The sequence below is a fragment of the Euprymna scolopes genome, chromosome 1 (assembly GCF_053919585.1).
Source record: "Euprymna scolopes isolate OS-2025 chromosome 1, ASM5391958v1, whole genome shotgun sequence".
NCBI classification, from domain to species: domain Eukaryota; kingdom Metazoa; phylum Mollusca; class Cephalopoda; order Sepiida; family Sepiolidae; genus Euprymna; species Euprymna scolopes.
This window is the reverse complement of record NC_136482.1, coordinates 110,875,670-110,903,612: the sequence shown is the minus strand read 5'-3', so window position 1 is coordinate 110,903,612 and position 27,943 is coordinate 110,875,670. Positions and strand designations below refer to the sequence as shown.

At 28.4% G+C, this 27,943-nt stretch overlaps 1 protein-coding gene across 8 annotated transcripts in view; it reads left to right on the top strand.

Annotated features, from left to right (window-relative positions):
- Positions 1 to 27,566, top strand: part of LOC145265262 (kelch-like protein 5) — an 879,607-nt gene extending 852,041 nt beyond the window's left edge. For all 8 annotated transcript variants that reach the window (XM_080121126.1, XM_080121076.1, XM_080121443.1 and 5 more), the window contains 3 exons: positions 2,337 to 2,549; positions 4,065 to 4,236; positions 6,350 to 27,566. In XM_080121126.1, the coding sequence (XP_079977252.1) occupies positions 2,337 to 2,549; positions 4,065 to 4,236; positions 6,350 to 6,412 (448 nt within the window). In that variant the 3' untranslated portion in view covers positions 6,413 to 27,566. The remainder of the gene's footprint in view (positions 1 to 2,336; positions 2,550 to 4,064; positions 4,237 to 6,349) is intronic.
- The last annotated feature ends 377 nt before the right edge of the window (positions 27,567 to 27,943 follow it).

Below are 27,943 nucleotides of genomic sequence, written 5' to 3'. Positions count from 1 at the left end.
ACGACACGATTCAAAGAAATTAAAATATTGCTTGTAGCATATCAAATTAGAGGAAATTTTGTACAGATTACAATTATGTTTTCAAGTACATTCAACTAATTAGGATAATAACATTTCATTTGAATGTCTTCAAGTTACCGTAGCAATTATTGGGTGAATTTCTACCAGTATTTTGAATAATTTTTTTTTTATTTATAAGTCCTTGTCAATACTTCAACAGACATCACCGCCAATTTTTTCTTGTTCTCATGTAATGCCCAACACTACTTGCTTTTTGAGCAGAATAAACATTTACAACATCAAAAATTTATCGAGGTAGATAGAAGAGTAAATTGCCTTTGGTAACATTTATTTTTTCATACCTCTGTGGATTGTAAAACAAACCCAATAAAAGTTATTCTTTTACTTAACTGGATAAGTGGTTTGTGTGCTTTCACTCATTTAAAAGCATGGTCATTGTCGGTTATTCTTTTTCAAAGAATTTATTTTTAAAAAATATTCTTTTTCTTTCTATAATTAAAAAGTTATATTTTCTAAATGATAAAAATAAAATGGATACTTTATGTTCGTAAGTTGATGAACACTTGTTTACAGATTTTTTTTGTGCGCGTCATGTTTATACGCGGTTGTCACTACTTCTATCAATTCGTGCATAATAATTTTTATCCAATTCTTTTCAAATTTTGGGACAAAAGAAATTAATATATTCACCATTAAATAGGGTTTGAACAGTTTCTATCTTTATCTTTGTATTACAAAGCGTTAACTTTAAAATGTTGCATTTGCGACTTGAAAACCAAGAAAAAAAAAAAAAAAAAAAAAAACATTGTTCATTGTCGGTTATTTTTTTCCTTTCAATTTTTTTGTTTTCTAAATAATAACAAAAATGAATACTTTATGTTCGTAAGTTAGTTGACAAACACTTGTTTACAGATTTTTTTGTGCGCATTACTGTGCACAACAATTCTCATGTTTATATACGGTTGTCACTACTTCTGTCATTTCATGCATAAGTTTTTATCCAATTCTTTCCAAATTTTAGGACAAAAGAAAGTAATATATTTACTATTAAATAGCGTTTATACAGTTTCTATCTTTAATTATCTTTGTACTAAAAAGCATCAACTTTGAGATATTCTAACTTTTGACTGGAAAGACATATATGTGTTCAAATTCCATAGACAATTCTTTTCCTTGTTAGCTAAAACAACTAGAAACGTCATCGATGGTTGCAACTTCCACTTCGAGTAACTATGTGAACACACCTTGACTGCTTATTTACAAAAAGTGATCTACCGCCAGTGGGCATGCTATGCTGGCATGTTTTGTCATTAATAGTTGGATTTAAATAGTGATTTCTTTAAACATACAAATCACAACAAAAATATTAAAATACCATTTTTAAGTAAATGTTATTGTGAATCCAGTTATACAAGTTTTATTTTGATGAAGGTAGGAGAAATATACTTACTACTGATTTAAAGACTATGAGTGTCAAATTAAGTAGTAGTGTGTGCCTTGTCCAGCACTGAACGTTATGTCTGATATTGCTACTATAACGAGTTAAATTGAAAATAAGATAATCTTAAAATGAAGGGAAACTCATAAGTAAGTACAGTGTAAATGAACAAACTGATTTTGTGTTACACACAGATTAATCTGTAAGATGACCAGTAAACTAGTCTAGTGACAGCGTAATTTATCAACTTCCCTCGTAATTTTATTTGGATTAAAAGAGATGTCGCATTATCAGTTGTTTCACCCGTACTTGGTCAGTTATCTGGAATTAGATTGTTCAATCATGTGTATTTATTAAATTGCTACAATTAACTTTATTCCGTACAGAGTAAGTCTAAATTCATGATGTCATTACTTGAAAACGAATCCACTTTTTACTAATAATCTTTGAGATTTTTTAAATCTCTTAAACTAGAAAACACCTGGAATTATTGAAAGCATATGATTTTCCAAATAACCATTGTGTTAAGAATAGGTTCCACACTACAGCATAAAAATTTTTGCAATTGAAAAAAAAAAAAATAAAATAGTACAATTCTGTCTTTGAGCTGTACTGTTGTGAACTTTACCAAATGAAATTTCCAATAGTTTTATGAGATGTTAACATCTGAAAGGAAAATATTTTATGTTTTTGAAAGGTAATTTTTTTTTTTTTTTTTTTTTTTAATTCTTAGGATCACTTTTAGGTTATCTTATTTCACTATATTATCACTTCCTCTTCAACAAAAAAATTCTCTAGGTGACCCACAAATTGGGTTCTCAATCTTAATTGCATCCAAGTGTGTTCCATAAACTGACCAAATCTTTTTCTTTTTCAGGTTGTATTCTGTAGGTGGTCGAGATGGCAGTTCTTGCCTAAAGTCAGTAGAATGCTTTGACCCCCACACAAACAAATGGACCGCATGCACAGCTATGTCCAAGCGGAGAGGAGGAGTTGGTGTTAGCACATGCAATGGCTTTTTGTATGCAGTTGGTGGCCATGAGGCCCCGGCATCTAATCCAACTTGCTGTCGGTTTGACTGTGCCGAAAGGTAAATATATTAAAATATACACAACGTGCATTGTTTTCTTGGTTTGTGTTCCTATTCTAACCATGTCTTTAAAAAATGGTGTTTCCTTATTTTGTAAAGAGATGTTAATGTGGTCTAATGGTTAAGTATGAAAAGTTATACTAACAATCAAATACCACTGCAGAAGGTATGAATCTCTCGTCTCTTTGCCTATGGATTAGGCTTGAGAACCTTTGTGACAATATGGAAAAAAAAAAAATACAAATTGCTGTAAATTATCAATTCCTGAGAATGGGAGAATTTAATTATGCAAAATCTTATTTTTCTGTTGTCAAAATCAAACAGGTATGTGTGGTTGTGTTTAGTAATCGATTTCTTAGCTATAAGTAAACAATTTAGCAAATTAGAAAATTTTTTAACTGTGTCCATTTATTGAGTTTTATGTTTGTTTTTTTTTATATAAAGTCAGTCTATTTTTTTCCACTTTTTGTTTTTGTTATTGATAGTTTTTCTTCCTTTAAAAAAAAATATTTGATTCTATTTTGTTAGTTCTTTTGATAGATTGTATCAACATGTTAAAAAGAATAACATGTAATTTAATCCCTTTCAAAAAATACTTTGGGAGAGTTAGAATCATTTTCATCTTAAACAAATCATGGACATAACTCTGTATTTGTCAAGTCAATACAGAGTTATTTCCCTTTAAAACGAGCAAAAAAAAAAAAAGATAAAAAATAAAACTATATAATTCAACAAATTACAAGTAAAAACCGTACAACACTAGATCGGTACAGCGAGTTTAAAATTGTAACAGCACGTATGGCGTGCACGTGAAAAAAATCAGCAGCAACCATAGGAAAGCTGACTAGCAAAAATTTTAGTAGTGGCAGCCATCTTAGCATATATGAAAATTAAACAAGTGTACACGTGTTGACATCACTGGAAAACAAAATAAAACAAGGCAGAAAAAAGGACAGCATGTGGTCGAGAAAAGAATGTGATTGAACATGTTTTGATTCTTGAGCAATGAGATAAAATGCGCTGCGTTGTCAAAAAATTGGAAAGGTGAGCAACGACAAAGGCACGTGCATGAAAGAGCATCTCGACAGGCATGTTTGACGCGCGAATGATCTTTTGAAACAGTCGAAAATTACTAGAATAAATGCTTTTTGTATTCATCAAGAAAAATGCTGAGTCATATTCTTTTATGTCCTTTCTTGTGTGTTCCTGCTACAGTACCAGACAACATGGAGGTTTGATAGGTAGCGACACAGTTAAAGTTTAACAGTCACGTTACAGAATTAAGATCTGTAAATTTTAACTTAATCTTTTTTTTAATCATTTAGATTCACATGTATGAATCCTTCATACATATGAATTCATATGTATGAAAATTCATGTAAGTTAAAAGTTCATAATCAGTTTTAAATATAATGAATCAATATTAAATGTGTAATTTAAATATCGATTTAAATTAAATCTGTCGGTAACAAAATAAAAGTACTATTTCTAAAATATTTCTAATTTTCACATCAGGTATGATCCGAAAACAGACCAATGGACAATGATAGCACCGATGAGCACACCACGCGATGCAGTAGGTGTTTGCCTCCTTGGTGACCGCCTCTATGCTGTTGGAGGCTACGATGGTCAACAGTATTTACATGATGTTGAATGTTATGATCCAGTGACCAATGAATGGACAAAGGTTTGTGATTTTTCTCTTTTTCATATATCATTGGCAAAAAAAAGAAAAAAGGTTCATTTGTTTATATCACGAGTTTGTAAAATATATTTGAATGTTACACGTATTATATAAAAGTACATCTATTATAACACTTGTGATTTTTATGAAAACTTCAAAGTCAATTACTTTTTAATATAAATAAAAACATTCACATCTTCAACAAATATTAATACTTTATAACTAAAATAGTTCTGCTTAAAATTAAGGTGGGTGGGTTAATGGATACTGTAGTCAACTATGGAATTGGCCTAGTCAATTAAAATTCCTATCAGATCTATTATGTTCAACTAATTTCTTAATTTTCTAAATAAAAACAGACTATTTTTTAGTGTTCAAAAATGTTAAAATTTTTAGCAATACATTTTTAATTTTTACAAATATACTAGAATACCTGCCTCAGGTGAACTAGGAGGAAATTAATTAAAATTAATTTCCTCCTACTCCACCTCGAGCAGAACAGTTTTGTACAACTTTTATGCCAAACTTACAAAGATTGAAATCAACATATGATATTGATGTCAAGAATGAAGTACATGATTTTGATTTCAGAAAATGTCTAAAATCGAAATTCCAAGAAGTTTTCTTGATGTCGAATTACTTATCAAATTTCATTAAATCTGAAATATTTGAATTTTCAAATTGGAGGTTTTGCCCTCTAAAAACCTTTAAAATACTGAAAAACTGAAAATTGGCGAACATTTATTACCTATTATTAAAATATTACAAAAATCAAAGTTATCTAAATTTTCATGAAGGGCTTCAATCCCTTATTTATCCTAAAATTAAATTCCTGGTAGTTGCTGTGTTCCAAAATTTGTAATAATTAGTTTATTAGTTAATTAAAGTACAAGAAAAGTTAATAAACACTTATAAGTTATATACAAGTTAATTAGTTTAATAGTACAAATATATAAACATATATACACACATGCTAAACTTTATTTATATAAAGATTAAAAAAAAAAAAAAAACGTGTAAATGTGAAATAATGTATCCTTTTACTTTCCTTATTCTTTTAAATTTACTGAAAATACTTTTTATTTAAAAAAAAAAAAAAAAAAAAAAAAACTCCTTTGCTCACATTAACTTAAGGGGAAGCACTTTTGCATTTAAATATTTTATCATTTCCCCTAACTAAAAAGAAACAAATCTAAAAAATGTTTTTGTGATTAAAAGTTGGATAGGTGTTAAGCCACCCATAAGCAACGCATTTTTACAAGCCAATGTTTTATAAGGAAAAGATAAATTGAAAGCAAGGAAAAAAAGGTCAAAACTCCTCACTAACTCTTAATGTCTCCTTCCTCATACTTGATCGGCTCAAAAGTTTCTCTTTTCACAATTTCTTTACTTATTCACTAAAACAATAGTAGTACTCTTCTTTATTGTCCTCTTTCTCTCCCAACTGAAAAGAAACTCATACGAGACATCTAAAAAACAAACAAAAAAATGTGTTTTTATGCTGCCATCTTGTACTCTCAACAGTGTCTAAATTTGCATAAGTATTATTTTTGTATTGGAAGGGTTCCCAAATTTCAGTACCAATGCTTCTCTACAGCGGGCACATGTCAACCGTATGTGCTTATTACTATTACTCTCCACACTATTATCACAAATTTTCTATTTATTTCTCCTCCAATTAGACATAAAGACGATTTTTCATTTGGTAGATATTCAGTTCTCCCAAATAGTGCACTCTGTATGAGACAAATAAATATTGTCCTAATTGAGAAGGATTTCTCATCTTTTGACTGAGAGCAGAACATATACTACTCTTATGTAGTGAAGTTGCCATGTTTATCTAAATCAAAAAAAAGACAAGAAAAAATTGACATGTTCAGCTTGGTCAACGTTTGTACATTTTTTTTTTTTTTTATTTTACTGAATGGTCACCACTTATCAAAGCAAGATGCCTTCCACTGATAATGGTCAACAAGATTGATTAAATTGTATCGAACAACAATTCGTTCACTCATATTGCTTTACTTTTAATTAAATTTTCAATATTTTCTTTTTATATCACATGTACAAAACTTGCTAAACATTTAATTTTGTTTTTTTTTTTTTTGTTTTTCAGGTTGCCTCTTTGTGCACCGGCCGGGCCGGCGCATGTGTAGTGCATGTTAGTAGCACTAGCTGACTACGGAATCACAGCAGAACTCTGGCATTGCTCAAGAAATGGCCTTCAGGATTTTTTCCAAAAATTCGCCGAAAATTATCAATTTTTATCTGACTAAAGTTACTCACAGTTTGCGGAAGGGGGCAAAAATGAAGAGAGAAAAAAATAATTTATCTCCCTTATTTTCTTTTCTCACCCAGAGTTGAAACAAAAACGAATGATTCTACAAATTTGTAACATTAAAAAGGAAAACCATTTTTCTTTTTAATGTGTGTATTTGTTAGAACTGTTAATACTTACAGCTCCATCTATATTTCGAATTTAACACTAGATCATTCTAAGGGAGATAATTAGGTTAACAAACCAGATTGTGCAATAGATTAATCCTGCATACATTACTTTCTATGCCAGCATTTGAGACGTAATATAATCCATCAGGTGTCACTCAAACTCATTGTTGTTCACCACTGAACTTGTTTATTATATAAACAATAAAAACTTATAAATTACACTTTATATACATATGTATTCCAGTAATTAAGTTTCATCATATCTTTACAGGAAACAAAAATAAACAAAAAACTTCCGTCCAAAAACAGAATGGGAGATTTTAAGATATCATATAGTTTATCGATAGATTAAAAAAAGGAAAATTATGTGTGAAGGTATATTTATGTACATTTATTATATATATACACGCCATTTTTGTTAATCATACTACCCTTCCAGTTGTATTAATTTTATTGATGTCTCATTAATTTTAAAAAAGATGATTTACTACCCATTAAATCCATAAAACATATTCATCTTGATTACCTGTGTGCTTCCCACATGTCTCTTTATCGACATTTTTTGTGTTTGCATGATTAAAACCAAGTTTGGAGTTGTCTCCCCCTTAATAAACCTGCTGCAAGCGTAGATTACCTCCCTTTGAAATTACTAACATTTTTTTATTATTATTAAAAACAGACTTCTGCGATGTTTTATAACCAATAAGTAACCAAAAGATTTTTTTTTTTCTCTCTCAGATAATAAATTAACTTTTCTATCAAGGATTTAAAAAATAAATAAAGCATTAATTTGATATAGTGATATTTTTCTTAATAATACTTATGTAATAACTATCAATATATACCGTAAGCCTTGGAAAAGGCCAAACTTGACTAAAAATAGGATGACTAGCAGAGGTTAGTCCATACTAGATCATTTATAGTCCTTTATTAATTAAATTATTCTTTATAATTAGATATTCTCCTTAAATTTTAAAATTCTAAGAGTTGAGATTAACCTGCACAAACACACTGAAGGTTTCCAATAATTTGTTCAACTTTGGCTAAAACCATTCTCCGCTACTGTGAATGGGGGGGGGGGGTCTTTTGTGAGCAATAATGCCACATTAAAGAATTTGGGGTGGGGGAGTGGACATTCAATATACCTGAAAAATCAATTGTGAGTGACGTTCTGCTGTGTTGAACATTTATTTAAAAAAAAAAAAAAAAAAAATAGCCTTAATAAAGGAAGGCCCAGAAGAACTTTTTAAAAAATTGTAATTGGTAAAACAATTCTTGATTTCATTGAGAGGGAAAAATGAAGACTTTATCTAAACCTGTGTTTTTGGAAAATGAATAAAGAAAAAATAAGATTTTTTAGGTTCTTAAATACAGAAAAGAACAACAATGGATGAATCCATTCAATCTGCATGTTTATGGATTAAAATTCTTTTTCAAAGATAAGTGCAACGGACCGAGAGTTTGGGCTCATAAATATGTCTATTTGATCTGCACATTTAAATAATGAAAATTCTATTTCAAACTTAAACGGTATACATTTACAGAGCCTTTTAGAAAGGCGTGTGGATGCAAAAAAAAAAACAAAAAAAAAACATTGACCAAAAAAAAAAGAAAAAAAAAAGGTGCTAATAGTTTTTCTACTTGTAAAAAAAAAAAAAATTATATTTATAATAAATACATGCAGTGGCTCTGGATCAGTTACTAGAAAGAAATTTTTTTTTTTTTTTTTTTTTCAGATTTTTTTTCCTGTCTGTTGCCAACCCATTTTGGCTTCAGTATTTAAAAATAAAGTGAAAATGTTTATCCACACTATAAAAGATTAATAAAATCCTATTCTAAAAGCAAAACGATTCATTTGTTTAAAATAAAATAGCGTTTTTAAAAAAAAATTTCTAACAAATTCATGCATGTAGTTTAATTACTAATTCCTACAAACTTGCATGGAAGTTAGATTCCACCTACACCCTAATACACATGCTTGGAAATGCTATGGTTCTTATTTGAATGGTTCATTAATTGAAAAACAATACAAGTATTATTGAATGACTCACAAAACACACACACACACATACCATTAACTATCAAGCAGAAGATGGAATATATTCAGTCAGATTTTTTTTTTTTTTTTTTTTAGGCAAATGACTAAATTTTCATTATATTACATTTTACATGTTTCATTGAACAGCAAAATATCACTAAACTTTTCAGCATTGATTCCCTCTTTTGGCTTTTGATATGGTAACTTATACAGGCTTTGAAGTTCAAAATTCACTTTTATTGAACTTAATATTTACTTAAATTCAAACTATAATTGATGGAATATATGCCTCAAGAGTATATTAGAAATTTCTGATAATTTTAATATATATATATATATGGTTTTTCGATAGTTTCTATCCAAAAAATGTAAGTGATGTTTGCAGTCAGAAGACGATTCTACATTATTTTGATAAGAATGTTCATGTTTTAATATGAAGGATTTTCCTGTAACTTAAAATTCCAATAAAATTCTCACAAGATTTTAAGAAAATACAATTCATGGATCAGTTTTTTGGGTTTTTTTTTAATATTCAGTCTTTTAAATTCTTATTTAAAATAAGACATGCATATCTTTATGCTCATTTCGTTATAATTACATAAGGTTTAAGTAAAAAAATAGAAACTTCCATCTTTTTTTAGCTATACTTAAGTCTTTTTAATGAAGAACAATTCTTAATAAAAAGATTCTGAAGTTCGTTTAGAATAACCTTCAATATATTCAAAAACTTCAATTTTGATCTAAAAAGACATCAGAAAATGTTTAAAAAGATTAAAAATGGATAAAACTAGTCTATGTTATTCAACCAAACTTGTTTAAACAGATCTAGTCTAAAAATAAGCATTTTAAAATGACCTTATTTAACTTTTTCTTTTTTTTTTTTTTTACTTATCCGTGTATATTTAAAGGCATACATACAGAAAAAAATGCATGTAGTTACCTTCAAATCGTATCAAAATTTGAAAGAAAGAGGGAGAAACCGACCTTATTTAGAAATTGAAACTGTTCACGCATTAAAACCTTATACAGCAATACTTAAGGCATTAGTACTTTAAATTATTGTGAATATATTTGACATTTTTTTATTTTGATAAAATCAATTTAAATTTCTTTCAACAATTTCAGCAAGTTAGCTAAGAAAATATATATACCAACTGCAATTGAACATATTAAAATTGATCAAGCACAATGATCTTATTAAAGATAATTGCAAATCATTTTTAAACAATGCTGCTATTGGAGTTTTTTTTTGTTTGTTTATTTTTTCATGTTCGCCTTTGTTAATACAGGAATTAAGCATAACCACCTGACACTTTAAATTTATTTTTAATTATTCTAAGAGACTTTACATGCATTTTTTTTTGTTGAACAGAAGACCATATATTTTGAAACTGTCATTCAAGTTATTCAATGTACATGAAATTAAAATGTCAACGGAAGAGGAAATATTTGGATTTTGTATAAAATTTGGGGGGCAAATGATATTTTCTTAGATGTTAAATTGGATACAAATAAAAATCTCACTGTACATATATATTTTAATTGTAAAAAAAAAAAAAAAAGAAAAAAAAAGAATGTATCTATCTGTACGACTGCTTTAACTACAGGGATTTTATTTGAAGATCCTGTAAATAAATACAAAAATTATTTAAACAGACAAAAAAAAAACAAAAAAACAAATAATGGCATCAAATCAGATTTAAGAGAGAAGTAAAATATATATATATATATATATATATATTATATCATATACAATTTAAAAGGGAGGATGATAAATTATATATATATATATACACACACACACGTTTCGTTGAATAGCAGGAATAATTCCTGTTTGTTTCTCTTGTAATCCATTTTTTTTTCCATTTGGCTGGTTAATGTTCAACTGTTCTGTTTGAGCATAAAAAGAAATTTGCCATAGTCGTGAACGTTTTTGACTTCCATGAGTCGTCTTCAGGCGAGTGATAAATGAAAACATTGTGTTTAGTGAATTTAATGTTCACAAAACATTTGAAAATTGGCCCGCTAAATGGAAAAAAAAACCAGATTGCAAGAGAAACAACAAATAGGAATTATCCCTGCTGTTCAACAAAACCTGCATAAGAGAAAAAATGCTGCCCATATATATATATATATATATATATACACACACACACACACACACACTGCATTTTTAATTCTTAAACAATGAACTGAAAAATCTTTCCATTTTTGTTTTTTTTTGTTTAAATATATACATATTTTAAATATTAGCTGTTTACTTTTACTGTCTGGTTTGTGATTAACTTATCCATGTCGAAATATGGGGTAATTGCAAATTATTCTCTTGTCTATGCAATTAAGTGAATGGATATTGATAAATATTGAATCGAAATGAATAAGCAACCCTTGTTTACTTAAAAGATTTTTTTTTTAAATATAAAAATAAAATATTTTGAAGTAATTGTTTTACTTTAAATCTAAACTGCACTTTTTTTGTGCAAACATTTATCATATGTACAATGTTTCTCACCCACCCACCCCTCCTAATTTCTCCTACTGGGTTTCGAGGTATACCTACATTTTATTCCAATCATTGATCGTTTAGTTCTTTTAACTTTTGCATGACTTAATATTTTAAACTATATTTAAACAAAATTAATCTGGTGCAAGGTTATACATTAATAGGAACAAAAAAAATATTTTTCTGTATGTATATTGATTATCACTAAATTTTATTAATGATTAAGTATAAACTTATATATGTACACACACACGTGTGTGTGTATATATACACACACATGCATACAAATTAACTTATTCAAAAACTTTATGCTACATGTCACAGACATATAGTTTCGAACTGTGTTCATTTCGTAAGTCGCCAAAGATTTGAGATGGATTGTAAGGGCCTTTTCTAGACAGTAAAGGTTTACCCATGTCAATAAAACCATGATATGTCTCTGGAATATGTAATAGTTTTTAAATAATCTGTATTTTAGTTCTCAAAATGAGAAATTTTTAAACCTTGAAGTGTTGGAAATAATGATAAAATCATTTTATTTACTTTTTTGTTGTTTTAAATTCAATATTTCTCTAAAAAAAAGCTTTGTCAGGGTATGAAGTCCAGTCCGTGATTAAAAAAAAACATTTTTTTTCCTAGTCTTCATGTCAAAAAAAAATTCATAGACCAGACTTTCTACCTTGAATGAAGCTATTTTTAGTGAAATATGATTTACAACAACAAAAAAAGGAAATGATTTTATCCTTATTTCCACCACTTCAAAGTTTTAAAATTTCTCATTCAAAATAAGTATGTGACCATCTTTTAATTTATATTTGGTGTCTGCTATTACAATACTGATAACCAAAAAGACCCGATTCCTTTTTTACAAAAGAATATTGCTTTTACACTAAGTGAAAACCATTTTCCTCTACCCATAGGGGAGCATACTTATATAATTCATGGACATCTGTTTTATCTCTTCAAGATAAGAGTGGTTACAGTGATTCAAAACCTGAATCTCAATGGTTAGCAACCAGTGTGTAGGTGCAACACACACACACTATATATATATATAACAAGACTGTTATTAATAAAAAGTGTTCTATTATCTCACCCATTCCTACCTTTAAATGTTAATATACTGAATTGATCCAAAGAAAAATATTTTATATGTTCATCCTCTACTTCTAAATTTTAATATATTGCATGGTGTGAAATTTTATAGTGTTAATTCAATTATTAAGAAAAATTCTATTTTCATGATAATGTTAATTGTATGGTATAAACTTTAAAAGGTGCCAGTGGCATATAGGTAACCACTGGAGAGTAGAAACAGTTTCCCTGGACAAAATGAGAAAAGTCCAGGCAGAAATTAAATGCAACCAGAACCTTATTCAAATTTGTTAAATAATTTTTTCTAATACTAGTTAATTATTATTTTATTCATTTATTTATTTTTTTTTTTTTGGTTTAACTTCTTTTCTTTTGGGTCTTTCATTTCTGCTTTGAATTTAAATTTAAAATAATTTCAAAAAACTTACTAACAAACTAAAGTATGTTAAAAAAAATAATTGCTAGAACTTTTCCTTGAAGATTTTAAGCCTTTCTATACAAATAAAATACCGAATTTACATTGTAATTAAGAGGTATAAAAGAACCGTTGCTACCTCCTCAAAGGATGTGAACATTTCTTCAAAATCTCTTTTCTCCAAAGCCAAATTCTTTTCACCATTATTAGAATATATTTACTACAAGTCATTAATTTGTTTAGCAAACAATGTGTGGTTATCTTGAAGCATATTTGTTTGCAAATAGCATAAATAGTATAGCAGTTTGATTGCAGTCTATAAATCTGTAAAAGAGAAAATAAAAAGATAAAACACTTGATAAATTTGTTTCTATTCTAACACAGTAAATTAATTCCTGAAGAATGAGTGTTACTTATACAACATAATGCTCCGTGATGCAATTAAAAATATACTTCAAATTAGTGTTCTGTTTTATCGTACAGTCATTTTTGTGATTAAAAAAAAAAGATTTAGATAGTAACAGAATAGATACAAAATGCATAAAAATCTGATTGTTCTATAGAAATATATTTTTATGGCTTCAAAGCCAATACTAAATAAGGTTGCTTTAAAATTTGAATCAATTTACCTGAACAAAAATGTGAAATTTATCCTGTAAATTTTCAAAGTAAGACCCAAATAGCATTTACGCTGACAAATCAAACTCTGCTTCTGACTTGTCAATTGTTGTACCTTGATAATGGCAACTTAATGTACTTCATTATAATTTATTTAAAAAATAACTTAGTTTGACCCAGAAGACTGATAATATGGTATATTTTAACATTTAACACTTAAAATCAGCAAGAGGATAATTTACATTTTTATATTGAAGATTATAATAATGGTTGTCTACTTTCAAATTAAAGTTATTTCTTTTTCTGTATAAGTTTGAAAATATGCAAACAAGTTAAAAACCAAAATAAAATCAGGTCAGAACAGATAATTCTTTCTAAATGAATTTGAAAAAAAAAAAATTTTTTTTGTTAGATCAAACGAAACTGCTTAAATTGGCTCTTTAATAAATAAATATTTACTGTTAACAAAAAAAATAAAATCAGAATAATTGATTTAATTTTTCTTTTATCCTTTGTAATTATAACATTCTTTAATAAAGAATGTTATAAAATTTCCAAATTGTTCAATTTTTATGTAAGACATGTCTTCCTTAAAAAAAAAAAAAAAAAAAAAAAAAAATTTTTTTTTTTTAATTGCACGTTAAAAAAAAAATACTTCCAAAAGAAGAAAGAGACTCAACTTTGAATAGAGTGTAATCATTCATATACCAGTTCTTGTTAGATCACCAAAGTTTACCATCGGGGAGCCTGGTCAGTACTAAAATGGATGACTATTTAGAAATACCAAGTGCTGTATGTGCTCTCCGCTTATCTCAGCATTGCTTCCAGTCATCCTGGATTTCTAGAGGAATGGATAAGAATTGAGTAACGGATGAACATCCAAAGGTCGAGCAGAATATAGTGGTTCAAATATTAAAAATGGTGAATATTTGTCTTCCATACATATATACATACATACACATGCATGTTGTGTATATACGGTTGTTTTTTCATGCAGGTTTGTGTAAACGTGCTGATTTATCAACAGGATAAAAGATGCAAAGAAAATTCACAAAAAGAAAAAAATGAGATCCATACAGGTGCCCCCCCACCCCCAGTGTTAGAAAGTAAATAGAAAAAAAAATCACAAAAGGAAATAGGTTTATCAACAGAAGGTATAAAAGGTTGTTGATCAAGGCACACAAAAGAAAGCTAAAATAGGATTGTTAATCAAGGTGTGCCAGTGATTGGGACAATGAAGGTCAATATGTTTAGAGTTCATTTACGGGCTGTTCTGTGACAGTTAGGGACAGTTTACTTACAGACACTGGGTTTGCGACAGCTGAGGACAGTGTCAAGTTTGGGTCGAATAAAAGCTAGAGTAGATCAGGCTGAGAAGAAAATCGTTGGGAACTGACGCGACCAGACAGCTAGTGACAGACAACGTTTGTTGAGGTGGAGGGGAGAGGGGGGGGGCGCCATCTTTCTACACTATGTGATGGTATCACACACATGCACAAATCCAGAACTCAGATTTATGTCAAGTACTCATCTTGTATTGTTTTATTGTAGCACGATCATATATGTGATCATCAGATTACACAAGATTTTAACTTGTGCCAACATAAAAGACCACTTTTAACTTCTGGGGCTTTTACTACTTGCTCAATAAGACTGTGTATATCAAAAGTGAAATTTGAACAGCTAAATCAAAAATGCGTTATGGGTCTCATTTTTCTGTTTGTGAATATTCTGCCTGTCCAGCCCTGTAAATAAACTAGTTCTTTCACTTAATAAATAGTATTACCTACGTAAACACAAGCATCCACCATAAATCAGCATTGTACATAACATTGTCAGAAATATATAATGACATTAAATACCATGACATATATATATAATTATTTACTATAATAATTATTAAATACCTACAGACACTAATGCTTCATCCTTTCGGGAATATTCAGTGCAGGGTGTCACGATTAACACCAGTCGATAGATTCAAACTGGCGACAGTATTTGTCCTTCATAATTTATTTTCTGACTAAGAAATCAAGTCAACTATTTTGTTCTATATCTGCACTCCACTATCTTCTTCAACTTAAATCAGTCACATTCGATTGTAAATATAATTTCAAACCATCACAGCATGTGTACATAAAGCTATGGGACCACACTGACGTAACATTTAACTTCTACATCTCATTAATCTGCTCTTCTTTATATAAGTGTACATATATTCTGTGCCCCTGTATTTTTGCTGGATGAAGGAATCTATGGAATAAAAAGCATTGCACAAACAAAACACTATTCCCTCCCTCCCAAGGTCATTTTATACAGATTTTTAAAATAGTTTTTATTAATTTATTCATGGCATACTTAAAATTAAACCTGTCTTTTGCAGTATTTTTTTATTTTAATAATTACCTTTCATCGTTAATGTTTTTTAAAACTTACTTATCTCAACTGGAACTGTTTTATATCACTTAAGTTATTTTCTAGCTCTACTATCTACTTATATATAAAAGGCACTTTGTGTGTGTGCGTGTGTGTCCGAGTTTGTCCCTATGGAGGACTCCGAAACTGCAGAATCCTTTTGATAAATATCGAAAAATTGATAATCAAAAAATCCGATTAAAGAAGGAGCAGTCCGATTTTGATCATAGTTAACACTCTTGCATAGCCTAACATCACAACTATATTTCTTTTGTTTTTTACTTGGGAGTCACCATTTATCAAGGCCCGAAGGCTACTCGAGGATAAGGGTTAATGAATGTAAGGTGGTAGTGAAGTAATCCTTAATGATGTAAATTGGGTGGAATTTGATTATAAATGAGGATGACATTTGAAAAGTAATCACAGCACAAGCAGAAGAGCCCGGTATATAAAATCAACAGTAGGTTCTTTGATAAGACAGGAGCACATTCGAAGTGAATGTTTCTGTTGAGAGCACAATTGAACTATGATGGTTAAAACTTTAATTAAAGTCATTATATAAGAATAATTTAATAAAATTTAGGTTCTCTACGGTGCAATGTATTGCGAATTAAGTCACTGTGGGGAGGTTTAAAGCTTACTCCTGGTGAATCACAGTGGATCACCAATTAGAGCAGGCAATCAATCAATTTGATTAAAAAATGGGCAGTTTCATTGATTTCAGTAACAATAAAAGCATTGGAAGTCTGGAAACATTCACTGATCGTCATTTAATCTGGGTAACGTCGAGTCTCCTTGATAGTCTTATTATAAATAAAGATTTGGTATTTAACTACATCACATTTCTCATCATGTATAATAAAGTGATCAAGATAAAAAATTAATCTTTATATAATAACCTATGAAAATACCGAAAGATGTCATATACCAAAGATCATGTGGGTTAGCTAATAACTTTTCTATTTGGCTAGTAAACGAAAATATTTAGTTGTAAAAAGTAAAAAAATAAATTTGTCCATAGAACCCTGGAAATATTGAAAATTTTGTTATTTCAATATTAATATACTGTTACTATCTATCACCTTATAAACGCAGAGAAAGTTAATTTGAAACATTGTTATATTAATATGTATTTTTGACTGGCAATGTTCATAATCTATTAAAAAAAAAAAAAGAAAGGCTATTATCAGAATAGACATAATTTTCATAAAAGAGAATAGTAGTTTGCTTGAAACATTGCTGGTAAATAGCTGTTGTATTGATGTGACAAAAGGACAAACGAAAGACGGTCTTATTTGTTTTAGTTATTTTTATCTTTGTATATCCATTTTTTACAAAATCACAATACAAATCAGTAAACATGAACTTACTGTTTTATATAACTGGGATGGTGGAGGTCTTTAATATTTCAAGATTATCATCTCTTTTTCAAAAAGAAAGGGACCAAAGAACGTCCTTCAAAAATTGAAAATATTGTAAACCGGAACCAGAGATGGAAATAGTTCAGCCGTAAAACTGAAATGGGGTTTACACAAGGTTTCCTTTAATTTGGATAAATATTAAAAAGGTTTGAATAAATAATTACCTAGTATTATGAATTTTTGTTTTCACTATTTTATTTTCATATCTACACTACTTTGATAAATTAATATAGATTTTTGCCTTTGTTAATAACGTTAGTCAATGTTTATGCTGCAACAGAAGAGTATGACTCATTGAGGATCAAATTCATTATATTTGTAAAGCCTCAAAGATACAAGCTTGCTAATAATAATTGTGTGAAATGCTCAGTTGCACAACAATTCATTAAAAATGTATATGGTATGTACAAATTCATTGTCAGTTAGATGGCAAAATAATTGAATGCTAAAAAAAAAGAAGTGCCATTTTTTTATTTTTTTTCCAAATGTCCAAAAGGTCACCCAACGACTCCAAGTTTTTAACTATTAGAGAATGGTTGAATCAATACAGAGTGAGAGAAGGTGAGAAAAATACATAGACAGCTGATAGATGGGTGATTTGTTTGGGTAATTACAAATTATGACTAATTAGAATTAAAATAGAATCTTTATTAATATAACTTAATCACAGTACTAATGAATATTTTAGCCTGTATTATGTAAGTGTTGCATCTATGCCAAACATAGGACAATAAAATTATAAAAGAATAACACCAAATATTAATTTATTATAAACTCTTTAAAAAATAAGTATGCAAATTAGTCATTCAAATCACTGTCTGGGTCTTTTTGTCTGTACTATACAGTATTTCAAGATATTTTGTATCATTGATTTCAATAACAGTTAATCGTTTTGGTGGTAACATGGAAGTTATTTGATCTCTTGAGAATATCTTTATTTTTATTCTTTAACTTTCAAGCTAATTTACATATGTAAATGAACACACTATGTAAATTAACTGAAAAGAGTATATCTTTCTCACAATCTTCGTCGAAACATTAAAAACTACCAGAGAATGGTTAGAGTAAGTGAGGGCGAAAGAGATACATAAATGCTTAAGCGAGAGATGGAGGACTTGTTCAGTTAATGAGAAATTATGGTTTATTAGAATTAAAATGTTTTTAAAAATACCTCAATCCCAGAACTATGAAAGATTTAGAGAAACAAACATTGATTAACTCAGATTTACATATAATACTAGATTAAATGCTCTGATTATTTAATCTGATTTTAAAGAAGATATATAAATTAAATAAAAAACTGAAAGATTTAAATTAGGCTTTTCGTGGATGGTCATTATTCTCTAATAATTGCTAAACAAACAATTAAACTATGATAATAAACTTTAAAATATTCTGTCTTTCAACAATACTGGAACTTGTTACTATTAAACAGATGTGCAATACTTAGCTGTAAGAAATGTAAATATTTGCATGAACAAGAACAGGAATAGTCTTTCTGTATTTTCCATGAAAAGTAAAGAAACATCTTTTTTTGTTTATTTAATGAACTAAGAACAGATGCATTCAACTGACTTTGATTGGGGAAGTAGGCAATTTTAAGGGTGACACTAGTTTGATATAAATAGAATTAAACACTAAACGTTTTGGCGCTTCTACCCAATTGGGACGAAATTTTCCATTTGATAAACAGTTTTCAGATAAAAACAATGGTCTTTAATGATTTTTTGTCAATTCTAATTACAATGGTAGCTTGCAAATTATGCAGTCAAAATTACCTGAATATTACTGAATTAAAAAAAAAATGTAATTATGTTAAATGAAAAATTGGAGCCATCTTGTTTAAATCGAAACGGAAAATTACCTCCCTTTTGAACTTTCCTGTGTCTTACAATCGTTTTCAATTCCCCCCCCCCCCTTTAATAAATAATTTTCTACCTTGTCGATTTTCGTAATTTTTGTACAAATACGAGGAATACATAGATATCATTGTTTTCATATGAAATTCAGTATTACACTTTCCGAAATTTTGTCCTAATAGTTTAGAAGCAAGTTTTTTTTGTTTGTTTTTTTTTAAGTGTCTTGTGACAAGTATCTGAATTCATTAGATATGAATGAATACTAACAACTTGGATAGTTTCTTTGAATGTCCATAATTCTTACAAATTACTTATACCAAACTAGGAATTTTTCAAGAGTTAAGATTAAAATAAAATTTTATTCCAATATGTTGTAAGATTCTTTTGTCTTCTTACAATTCATAATATCTTGACACTATAATTTTTTTTTCTAATTCCAAAACAACTAACCATCTTCCCTTCACACTTTTTTTTTCAAGGGAGGTTACACCTATCATTTCTACAGCAACGATTAACAATACTAATAATACTGCTGAACCTTTCATTTTTATCTAATTTAATAAAAGGTTTTGGTTTTTTTTTCAATTTTTGACACTGGCTTTTATAAAAATAAACTCTCTATGGCACAACTGAATATCATACACAAATCGTTTGTAACATCCAAGAAAGAAAGAACGTTTTTTATTTTTAAGTTTACTTACACATTTTTGTATGCTTTTAGCTCCGAGGGTGACAGGTTTTGTGTGCTAATGACATATGCATTGCTCAGATATGCAAATGAGAAACAAGTACATTGTTTTTATCTATTTCCATCTTGTAATTGTTTTTATTATTTGATGTACATACACATAACATTACGTATTTCTATTCTCAGTATTTACTTCAACAGTTCTTAGTGTGTGAGTAGAGTTTACGAGTAATATGAAAATATGCTTATGGTAAGTTAGCTACACAAATTTGTTTCATTCTTGGAGTGGGGATAATCAGGCTCTCTCTTTCTGTGTATATATATATATTACTTTTAAGCATGTACCCATACCTCTTTTTAACCTGTAGTGACTTTGTAACATACCCCTTATTCATTTCACTACCAGTGTGCCTTTTCTTTTTTTTTTTTTTCATCTTCACTTTTAAGGTGATTTCTGTCCCTACCCTCACTTTCATATTGCCTTAAAATCGGATAAGATTTTTTTTTTTTTAATTGATAAAGCAAATTTTGCTTCTAACTTCACTTTCTCTTAAAAAAAGAAAAAAAAAAATGATTTTAAGAGTTTTTTTTGGGGGGGGGCAGAATGAGAGTAAGGTGGGAAGAGTCAATTTGATTTCTACTGCCAAACTAACCCAGAAGCAAAGTAATGAATAAGAAAAGAAAAAAAAAATCATTCATGCTACTATTGTCGACAACTGCTTTATTAGGTTTGGATGAAATTGGATTTGTTTATTTTTAAAACAAAAAATCTGGTGCTACTCGATCAGGCTGTCTGAAGATATAGGCTTCCTGACCTAAAATGCACCAAACATTTTTTTCCTCCCTTTATCCTTGCAAATTCAAAGACAAAAACAATAATTTTCCTTTACAAAACAACCACATCGAACACCATGAATAAATATTCAAAGATAAATGAATTCTGAAATATAAAACTTTTTTTTCCCAAAATATTACTGGATTCGACATTAAATAGCCCCAAAAAGATTGATATGCCCTAAAATAAAACAATCAACCAAAGTAGAAATTTAATTTAACACTGAGGGTAAAATATCTTTAAGTTTTTTTTCATCACTGTTGATTTCAAGTGAAAAATGTGATTTTTTTTCGATTAAAAAAAGCACATGAGTGAGATAAGTTACATCTTATGTCTATGTTATTTCCACTAATGCGACTGATTCTCACAAAGAACAAGTTCTTTTGTTTGTTTGTTTTTTATTAGAAACTCATTTTAAATCACTTTGAGAAAAAAATTACATCATGGCTTTAAAATGAAGGTACTTGGTGGCTTCCATACATGAAGATTTTTATTCCTATAGCAGTCCCATTTTTGTTTATTAATAAACGAATGAAAAAGTGTCAATTCAAAATAAGTTACAAAATAGTGTGTGTGTATGTGTGTGTGTATTCATACATACACACGCATGCTGGGCAAACTTGGGTCCTTGTACTGGAAAAATATCCAGTAAATAAAAGGTTGTCTAGTAAATCATTTCTTTTGAATTTCCATACACCAAACATGGATATAAATATCACCAAAACATCCGCTGGGTCATAAGCTCCATTTCGGTACCTAACTTGCCTGGGTGGGTTGCCTGTAGGCTGAGATAAACCAGGTCACACACACACACACACACAAACACAGACAGACAGTAGGAAAATTTATAAGAAGATATAAAAATTTTGTAAATTTGTTCAATGACTCCAGTTAGATGCTAAGCTATAACTAGCTCTTTTTATTTGATAAGGCCCTGTCGGGTTGACATAAATTTATGTGATCGGGCTAAGTTTGCTGATTTTTTTTTTTCTTTTAATTTTTATGCTCTGTTATGCATTGAGATCTCTCCCACTGAAGATTTCCGATAAAAATTGCTTTATCCTTAACAGATTCAGATTCACATTATATATATATATATATATATATATACATCATATCATATATACATACATTGTGGCAATTATGCAAGTCATCAAACAAATTATAGATTGCAGCGAAAAAATCTAACTTCAAAATTTTTTTATGTGAACTTTTCAAAATGCATATACGTAGCTAATAATGTTTGTATATATATATATACATATATATATATATTTATTGTATCAATTGGAATAAAAGTTATCCAATTTATTCTTCAAACATAGATGAAAATAACCATAAGAATTGTACGCGGATATTGGTAAAGAAAGTGTTCCTGGTGAAGCAGTGCATTATAAAAAGTATATATATACATACATAATGAATAGATTAATGAATTTGTTTGTAATTTATTACTACTCCCCACCCCTTCTTTGCCATGTCTGAATTTCTAGTAAATTTTGGATAATCAACATTTTCTGTTTTTAAAATTCTACTGGGAAATCAAAACAAGATCATATTAAAATCTTTTTGTCGTAATAAACTTTTTGACTAATTTTCTACACAAGTTTATCACATTGGTCTCTCTGTCAACAGTTTTCAATGCTTTAAAAAAAAAAAAAAAAAAAAGCAAGATTCAGAATTATATAAAAATGTATGCAAGATTACAAAAACAAAACAAAAATAAATATAAAGAATACATTGATTTTATTCTTTACTTACATTCAAATTGAACAGTGATTTGTATATTTTTTCCTTCGGAGCGCAAAACATAAAACTGGAATATCTGCGGCTAATACTGATTTATCAGAGCTAAAAAAATTTTTTTTTAATTCAATCTGCTATTAAATACAAAATTGAAATATCTCGAATTAAAAGACCAAGAGTTATCTCCCCTTATCTCCCCACCTCTTTTCCATTTATAAATTTACTAATGATAAACAGATGCACTAAAATAACCCTTAAAATTTATACTTTTTACACCCCCACCCTCTTTTAAAAATACTTTGGAAAACCTTGAATCTTTTTCTAACTCTAAACTAATTTTTATATAAAGAATTTGAAAAAAAAAAAAAGTTTGTATATAATATATAAGAACTTAAAAGAACCAAATGAAATTGGTTCTTTGTTATTATAGTGAAATTTGAAAAAGGAAATATTAAATTTCAAGTGAAACCTTATAGTATCTCCTGAATTGTTATGACACAGTAATGAAAATATCCAAAAATTACACAAAACGATATGATAGAAAATTAATTATTAATGAAAAGTCTTCAAAGATAATAAGCAAAAAATTAAGTTTTTTTGTTTTTTTTTTGTTTTTTTTTGCTAAATTGGCTAAAAATTTTCAGTTTTCAGAAAATATTAACTTCCCTTTTGTTACTGGTTTCTTTTGAAAAACTTAATTTTTGCTAATTGTTTTCGAAAATTATTTTCATTAATAATTTTCTACCTTATTTTTCAGAATTTTTTTTTCATATGTTCATTACTGTGACATGATAGTTTAGTAGATACCATTAGTTTCACTTGAAATTCAATATTTCAATGTTCCAATTTCATTACAATAACGAAGAAGAACCATAAAATTTATATAAAAAAACATTTTGGATAAGGGAAGTGAAACTTGACTTCATTGGTCTCTGAAATTGTCAAATAATATAAACTTGAAGTGTGAATTTTTCTTCTTTCAATTTTGGTGTTAATGATTTTCTTTTTACTTATATTTTTTTAGCTTTCAAATAAAAATTTGAAAAATTGAACTTTTCTGTAAATCTTGGTGTATGCACAGTCATATCATTGACAAAAGAGGACAACTTTATATATAATGTTTAAAAGTATTAAAAATGTTTTATACTTTTAAACATTAGTATTTCATGCTTATGCAACCATTAGCAAGCGGTAATTACTGCTTGAATCCAAATTTAACTACTTCAGATAGTAATTACATATGAATGAATAACGTTCTCATTTAGATAGCTCAATAGTACAAGACTAGAGCTATAAATATTTTTCTTTCAGGATACCACGTTAATAATGATACACTCATTTTCGGAAAGTTTTTCTGTTATATTGTGTATATTTGGCCCACATATTTGGCATATAAAGATATAATTGTTCAGAGTATAACTTCCACAAGCTTGAGCTTCATCAGCACATTAGAAAAAGCAATTTTTCAAAATTGAAAACTTTTGAAATGTTGGTATATCCGATGTGCTGCTGATGAAGCCCAAGCTTGTGCAAGTTAATTTGATGAACAATTATATCTTTATACATCAACACTGGGGGCTGAAACAATTGTACGCAATGCTGTGACCAATAAAAGAGAAAAAATTTTTTCTGAAAATGAGTAAATAATATGGTATCTTGAAAGAAATTATATATATATATATATATATATATATATATATGATTGAAAAGATAGCATTCACCGTCAAAATAAAGGTGGCAACAGGGTCAATATCTAATATTTTTTATCATTGCTCTGTGCATGTAAAAACAGGAGGCAAGTAAATAGGGACTTGGTAATTAATGGAAATTGCAAGTGTTTGAGAATCAAAATTATGGACAATTAAAATATATATATATATATATATATATATATATATATATACCTGCTGAGCAAAACAAAAAAAAAAACGGTCAATTTTCTTTTAACTTTGACCCCTTAATATTTATTGTTTTGGGCTCAAATCAAGTTATTAAGTTAGATCCATGTCCAAAGAACCTATATCTAAAATTTCAAGTGTTTAGACCCAAAATTGTCGGAGGAGTTTGGTAAAGTTCTCAAAGATCAAATCGTTGAACTTTGACCCCATTAACAGCCAAATTTCTGTCCGAAAGCCGATCACATGGATTTTCCCAAATCTTAGTACCCCGTATATCAAATTTAGAGTCTGTAGACTAAAAATTGACAGAGTTATTGCGTAGGGAAATGTACACAGACACGTTCACTTTTATAGATATATAGATATGCAAACAAGAGAAATTATACATATATAAATTTATAATTTTCAAGGATATCCTACAAGGTAGTCTTCAAGAATATCAGAAATTCCTTATATGATAGTGCATGATCAATATTAGAATAGAGCATTAAAAGAGATTATATATATATATATATATATATATATATATATATATATATATATGTACACACACACACACACTTCCATAATCATTCACATACATACGTGAATTTTCGTTTTACTTGATAATAATGAGTAATAGTTAAAGAGAAATTCCTCCTCTTAAAGCAATTTTCAAATGAGGAGAGATCAAGTCTTACCTGGAAGTGTGTCCAGCAGTGTGAGAGGGCTGTTGCCTGAAGCACAGAATTTAGAGGGGAAAATTTTCGAAAAAAAAACAATGTTGGGGCAAATGATTATCAAATTCATCCCATTTGTAGTATTTTTTAAAAGAAAAATGTTTAATTAAATATCAAAATTAAATGTGAAAATAATGGGTAGAATGCAAGAGTCAGAGGAAGAGGAGAGTTGCTTCCCCTGACAGCGATGTGTAGGCAAAAATGTGAAATAAATTGAAATAAATTTGGGCTTACCATCATAAAATGTAGCTTAGTTTAGTGTAGGTATTTTCTTAAAATACATTTGGGGAAAAGGAGCACCAAAATGGAAGCCATGCTGACAAATAACCATAGAGGAAGTTATCAACATAAATGATCTCAAATATATGACTTGTAGCAGCCATTTGCAAAACAATGTGTCTTTAAAAAGTATGAAGATTTTGTAACTGAATAGGACATTCAACTCCATATTGTAATACATATTAATGGTTAACTGCCTTTTCCATGATAATAAAGAGGTAACAATACTCGTCTTACTGTAAGGTGCTGACAACTTGGGACACATCTTTTAATGTAGGAATGAAAAAAGAATTATATTTTGTTTTAACTAGTTTCTCCTTGTTAATGATTACTGATTATTATTTTTAAATGAATAACAAAATGCCATTTTTTTTTTACACCCCCCCCCTCTTAAAAATGTGTTTCTCTTCATAATACTAAATTGAACAGAAAAAATCTGCTGCTTGCAAATCAGTGGGGTTTTAAAACAATGGATTTCAGGTGAAAACATTACGTATTCATGTGTCATGTTGAAATTAGTTTAAATTTCATCAAAAATTATGAAAATATTATCCAGTACAAAAATGTTTACAAGTAAAAAATATAATTTGAGTTTTATATTTTATCCCTTGATTATAAATACAGTTTGCCATTTTTACTCACAAAATGTTCGAACATGGATGATTTTTGTTAAAAATATATATAGCACATCGTCTACTGAATCATTTTACTGAATTTTTTAAATTTACACTAATTTTAACATAACACATATGTAATAATGTTTTCACCTGGAATGTGTTAGTTTAAAACATAACTAATGTGTACAAGCAACAAAAATTTAAAGTGAGTGTAAAAGTTCTTGTTGTCCAGTATTATTTCAAATTATATTTTTTTTTTACTTTTTAAAGTCATTGTAAAAACAACTATTTTCACTTTCTTTTCTCTAATTAGTCTTTGTGTTGTAAAAGATAACATTAAAAACATTGAATATTGGTCAAGTAACTTTGTATGATAAAAATATTTACAAATTAAAAAACAATTCTTTAATTGCTCAATGATACAAAGAAAAAAATAAAAATTTTTAAGTCTCATTTCGAACGATTTTTCATCCTCTTTTTCTCTTCCTCGGTAATGAGTAAAGGGAATGTAACTTTCTGTGGAGTCGAGTGCAAATAGGCTCCATTTTTTTTTTTTTTTATATATATTGTCACGAATTGGTCTTTTTTCTTTTTTTTTCACAACAGAAAAATAAAAATAAATAAAAAAACAAGCAGCTAACAGCATTCAATAAAAAAAAAAAATAGTAATAATTATTGAAGCTGTCAAACAAACGACTTATGCACTAAAATCCTTACTAAACCTTCCAGTATTCTTTTAAACACTTTCCAAACACATTATTATTATTATTATTATTATCCTCATTATAATTATTAAAAAACAAAATCAACAGTTTGACAATGTAGACATTCTTAATTTTAAATAAAAGTTATTGTCAATTCTAACTAAACTTTAATCTTTCACGAAACGGAAAAAAAATAAAATAAAATGATTCGTAAGCTTCCATTTAAAACTATAGTTAATATTATTGGAGGTAATTCTCCTAAGAAATAAAAATGAAGTTCTGTGTTTAAGCAAATACATTTAAACAACATAAAAAGCAGACGATATAAAAAAATATATATAGATATTTAAGCGTGGTGATCACATCCACATAATTTAATGTAATATGATCACTTTTAGATAATCAGTCGATAATGGTCACTCATTTCCAGACCAGTTCTTAAAAATCTGGCCCGGAAGTGGGTGATGATTATTGCCTGACAATTATATTCTAATAATGACATTTGTCATAATTTATATTTTAATAATAAAGTAATATTATCATCATCTAATAGGTATTCAGAGTTTAATAGTAATGAACCATGATTTCTATGTTTTTTTTTTCATATTTTTTTGTTTTTCTTGAAATGAAGATTACCAAATCATTGTAATCAACTTCCTTCATCCCTATCCCTTAGTCAACTGCTTGTCAGCCTCAGATTATTTCATTTTTGCTATTATCAGAAAAACTGAACATATTTTTAATTATTATTCACTACGGATTCAGGCCATCATTGCACAATGGGCAAAATGTAATTCTATTTCTGTCAAAAAAAAATGTTTCTTTAAAACAAAAGCATTTTAAAAACTTTTCTCCTTTCCTGCAAAAATGTCACAAAAAAAAATTGTAACAAAAATAAAATCTTCAGTGTTTTGCAGAGTGTTTATGGCTTTGTGCTTTTTTTTTCTTTGCCATATTCACTGTGCAAACAAAAAAAATGTAACAATGTGGAATTTTTTTTTTCTTTTAAATTTTTGAAATAAACAGTAAATTCAATTTGCTTTTTTTGTTATTTTATTTATATAAAATAATGGATTTTTTTTTACACTTTTTGGTCCATAAATTATGTGCCATAGGTAAAAGTAGCTGTTCATGCCGGCGCTGAAGATTATGAAAACAAGTACCTATTGACTTCATATTATTTTTCATGGATAAAAATAATGTGTAGAGATAAGAATGTGAGAGGCAATAGAGAACAACAGAAGAATCACCAATGAGATCTTCCAATGCATGCTTTGAATGATTCCACAAAGAATTACAAATGCTGTCATTTGAAAAGACATGTAAACAAGTAGTTTTGAAGGAGGACATCTTACAAACTACTTGATACTTTGTATTTTGCAATTTTCAGGACCGTGGACTATGTACCTAAA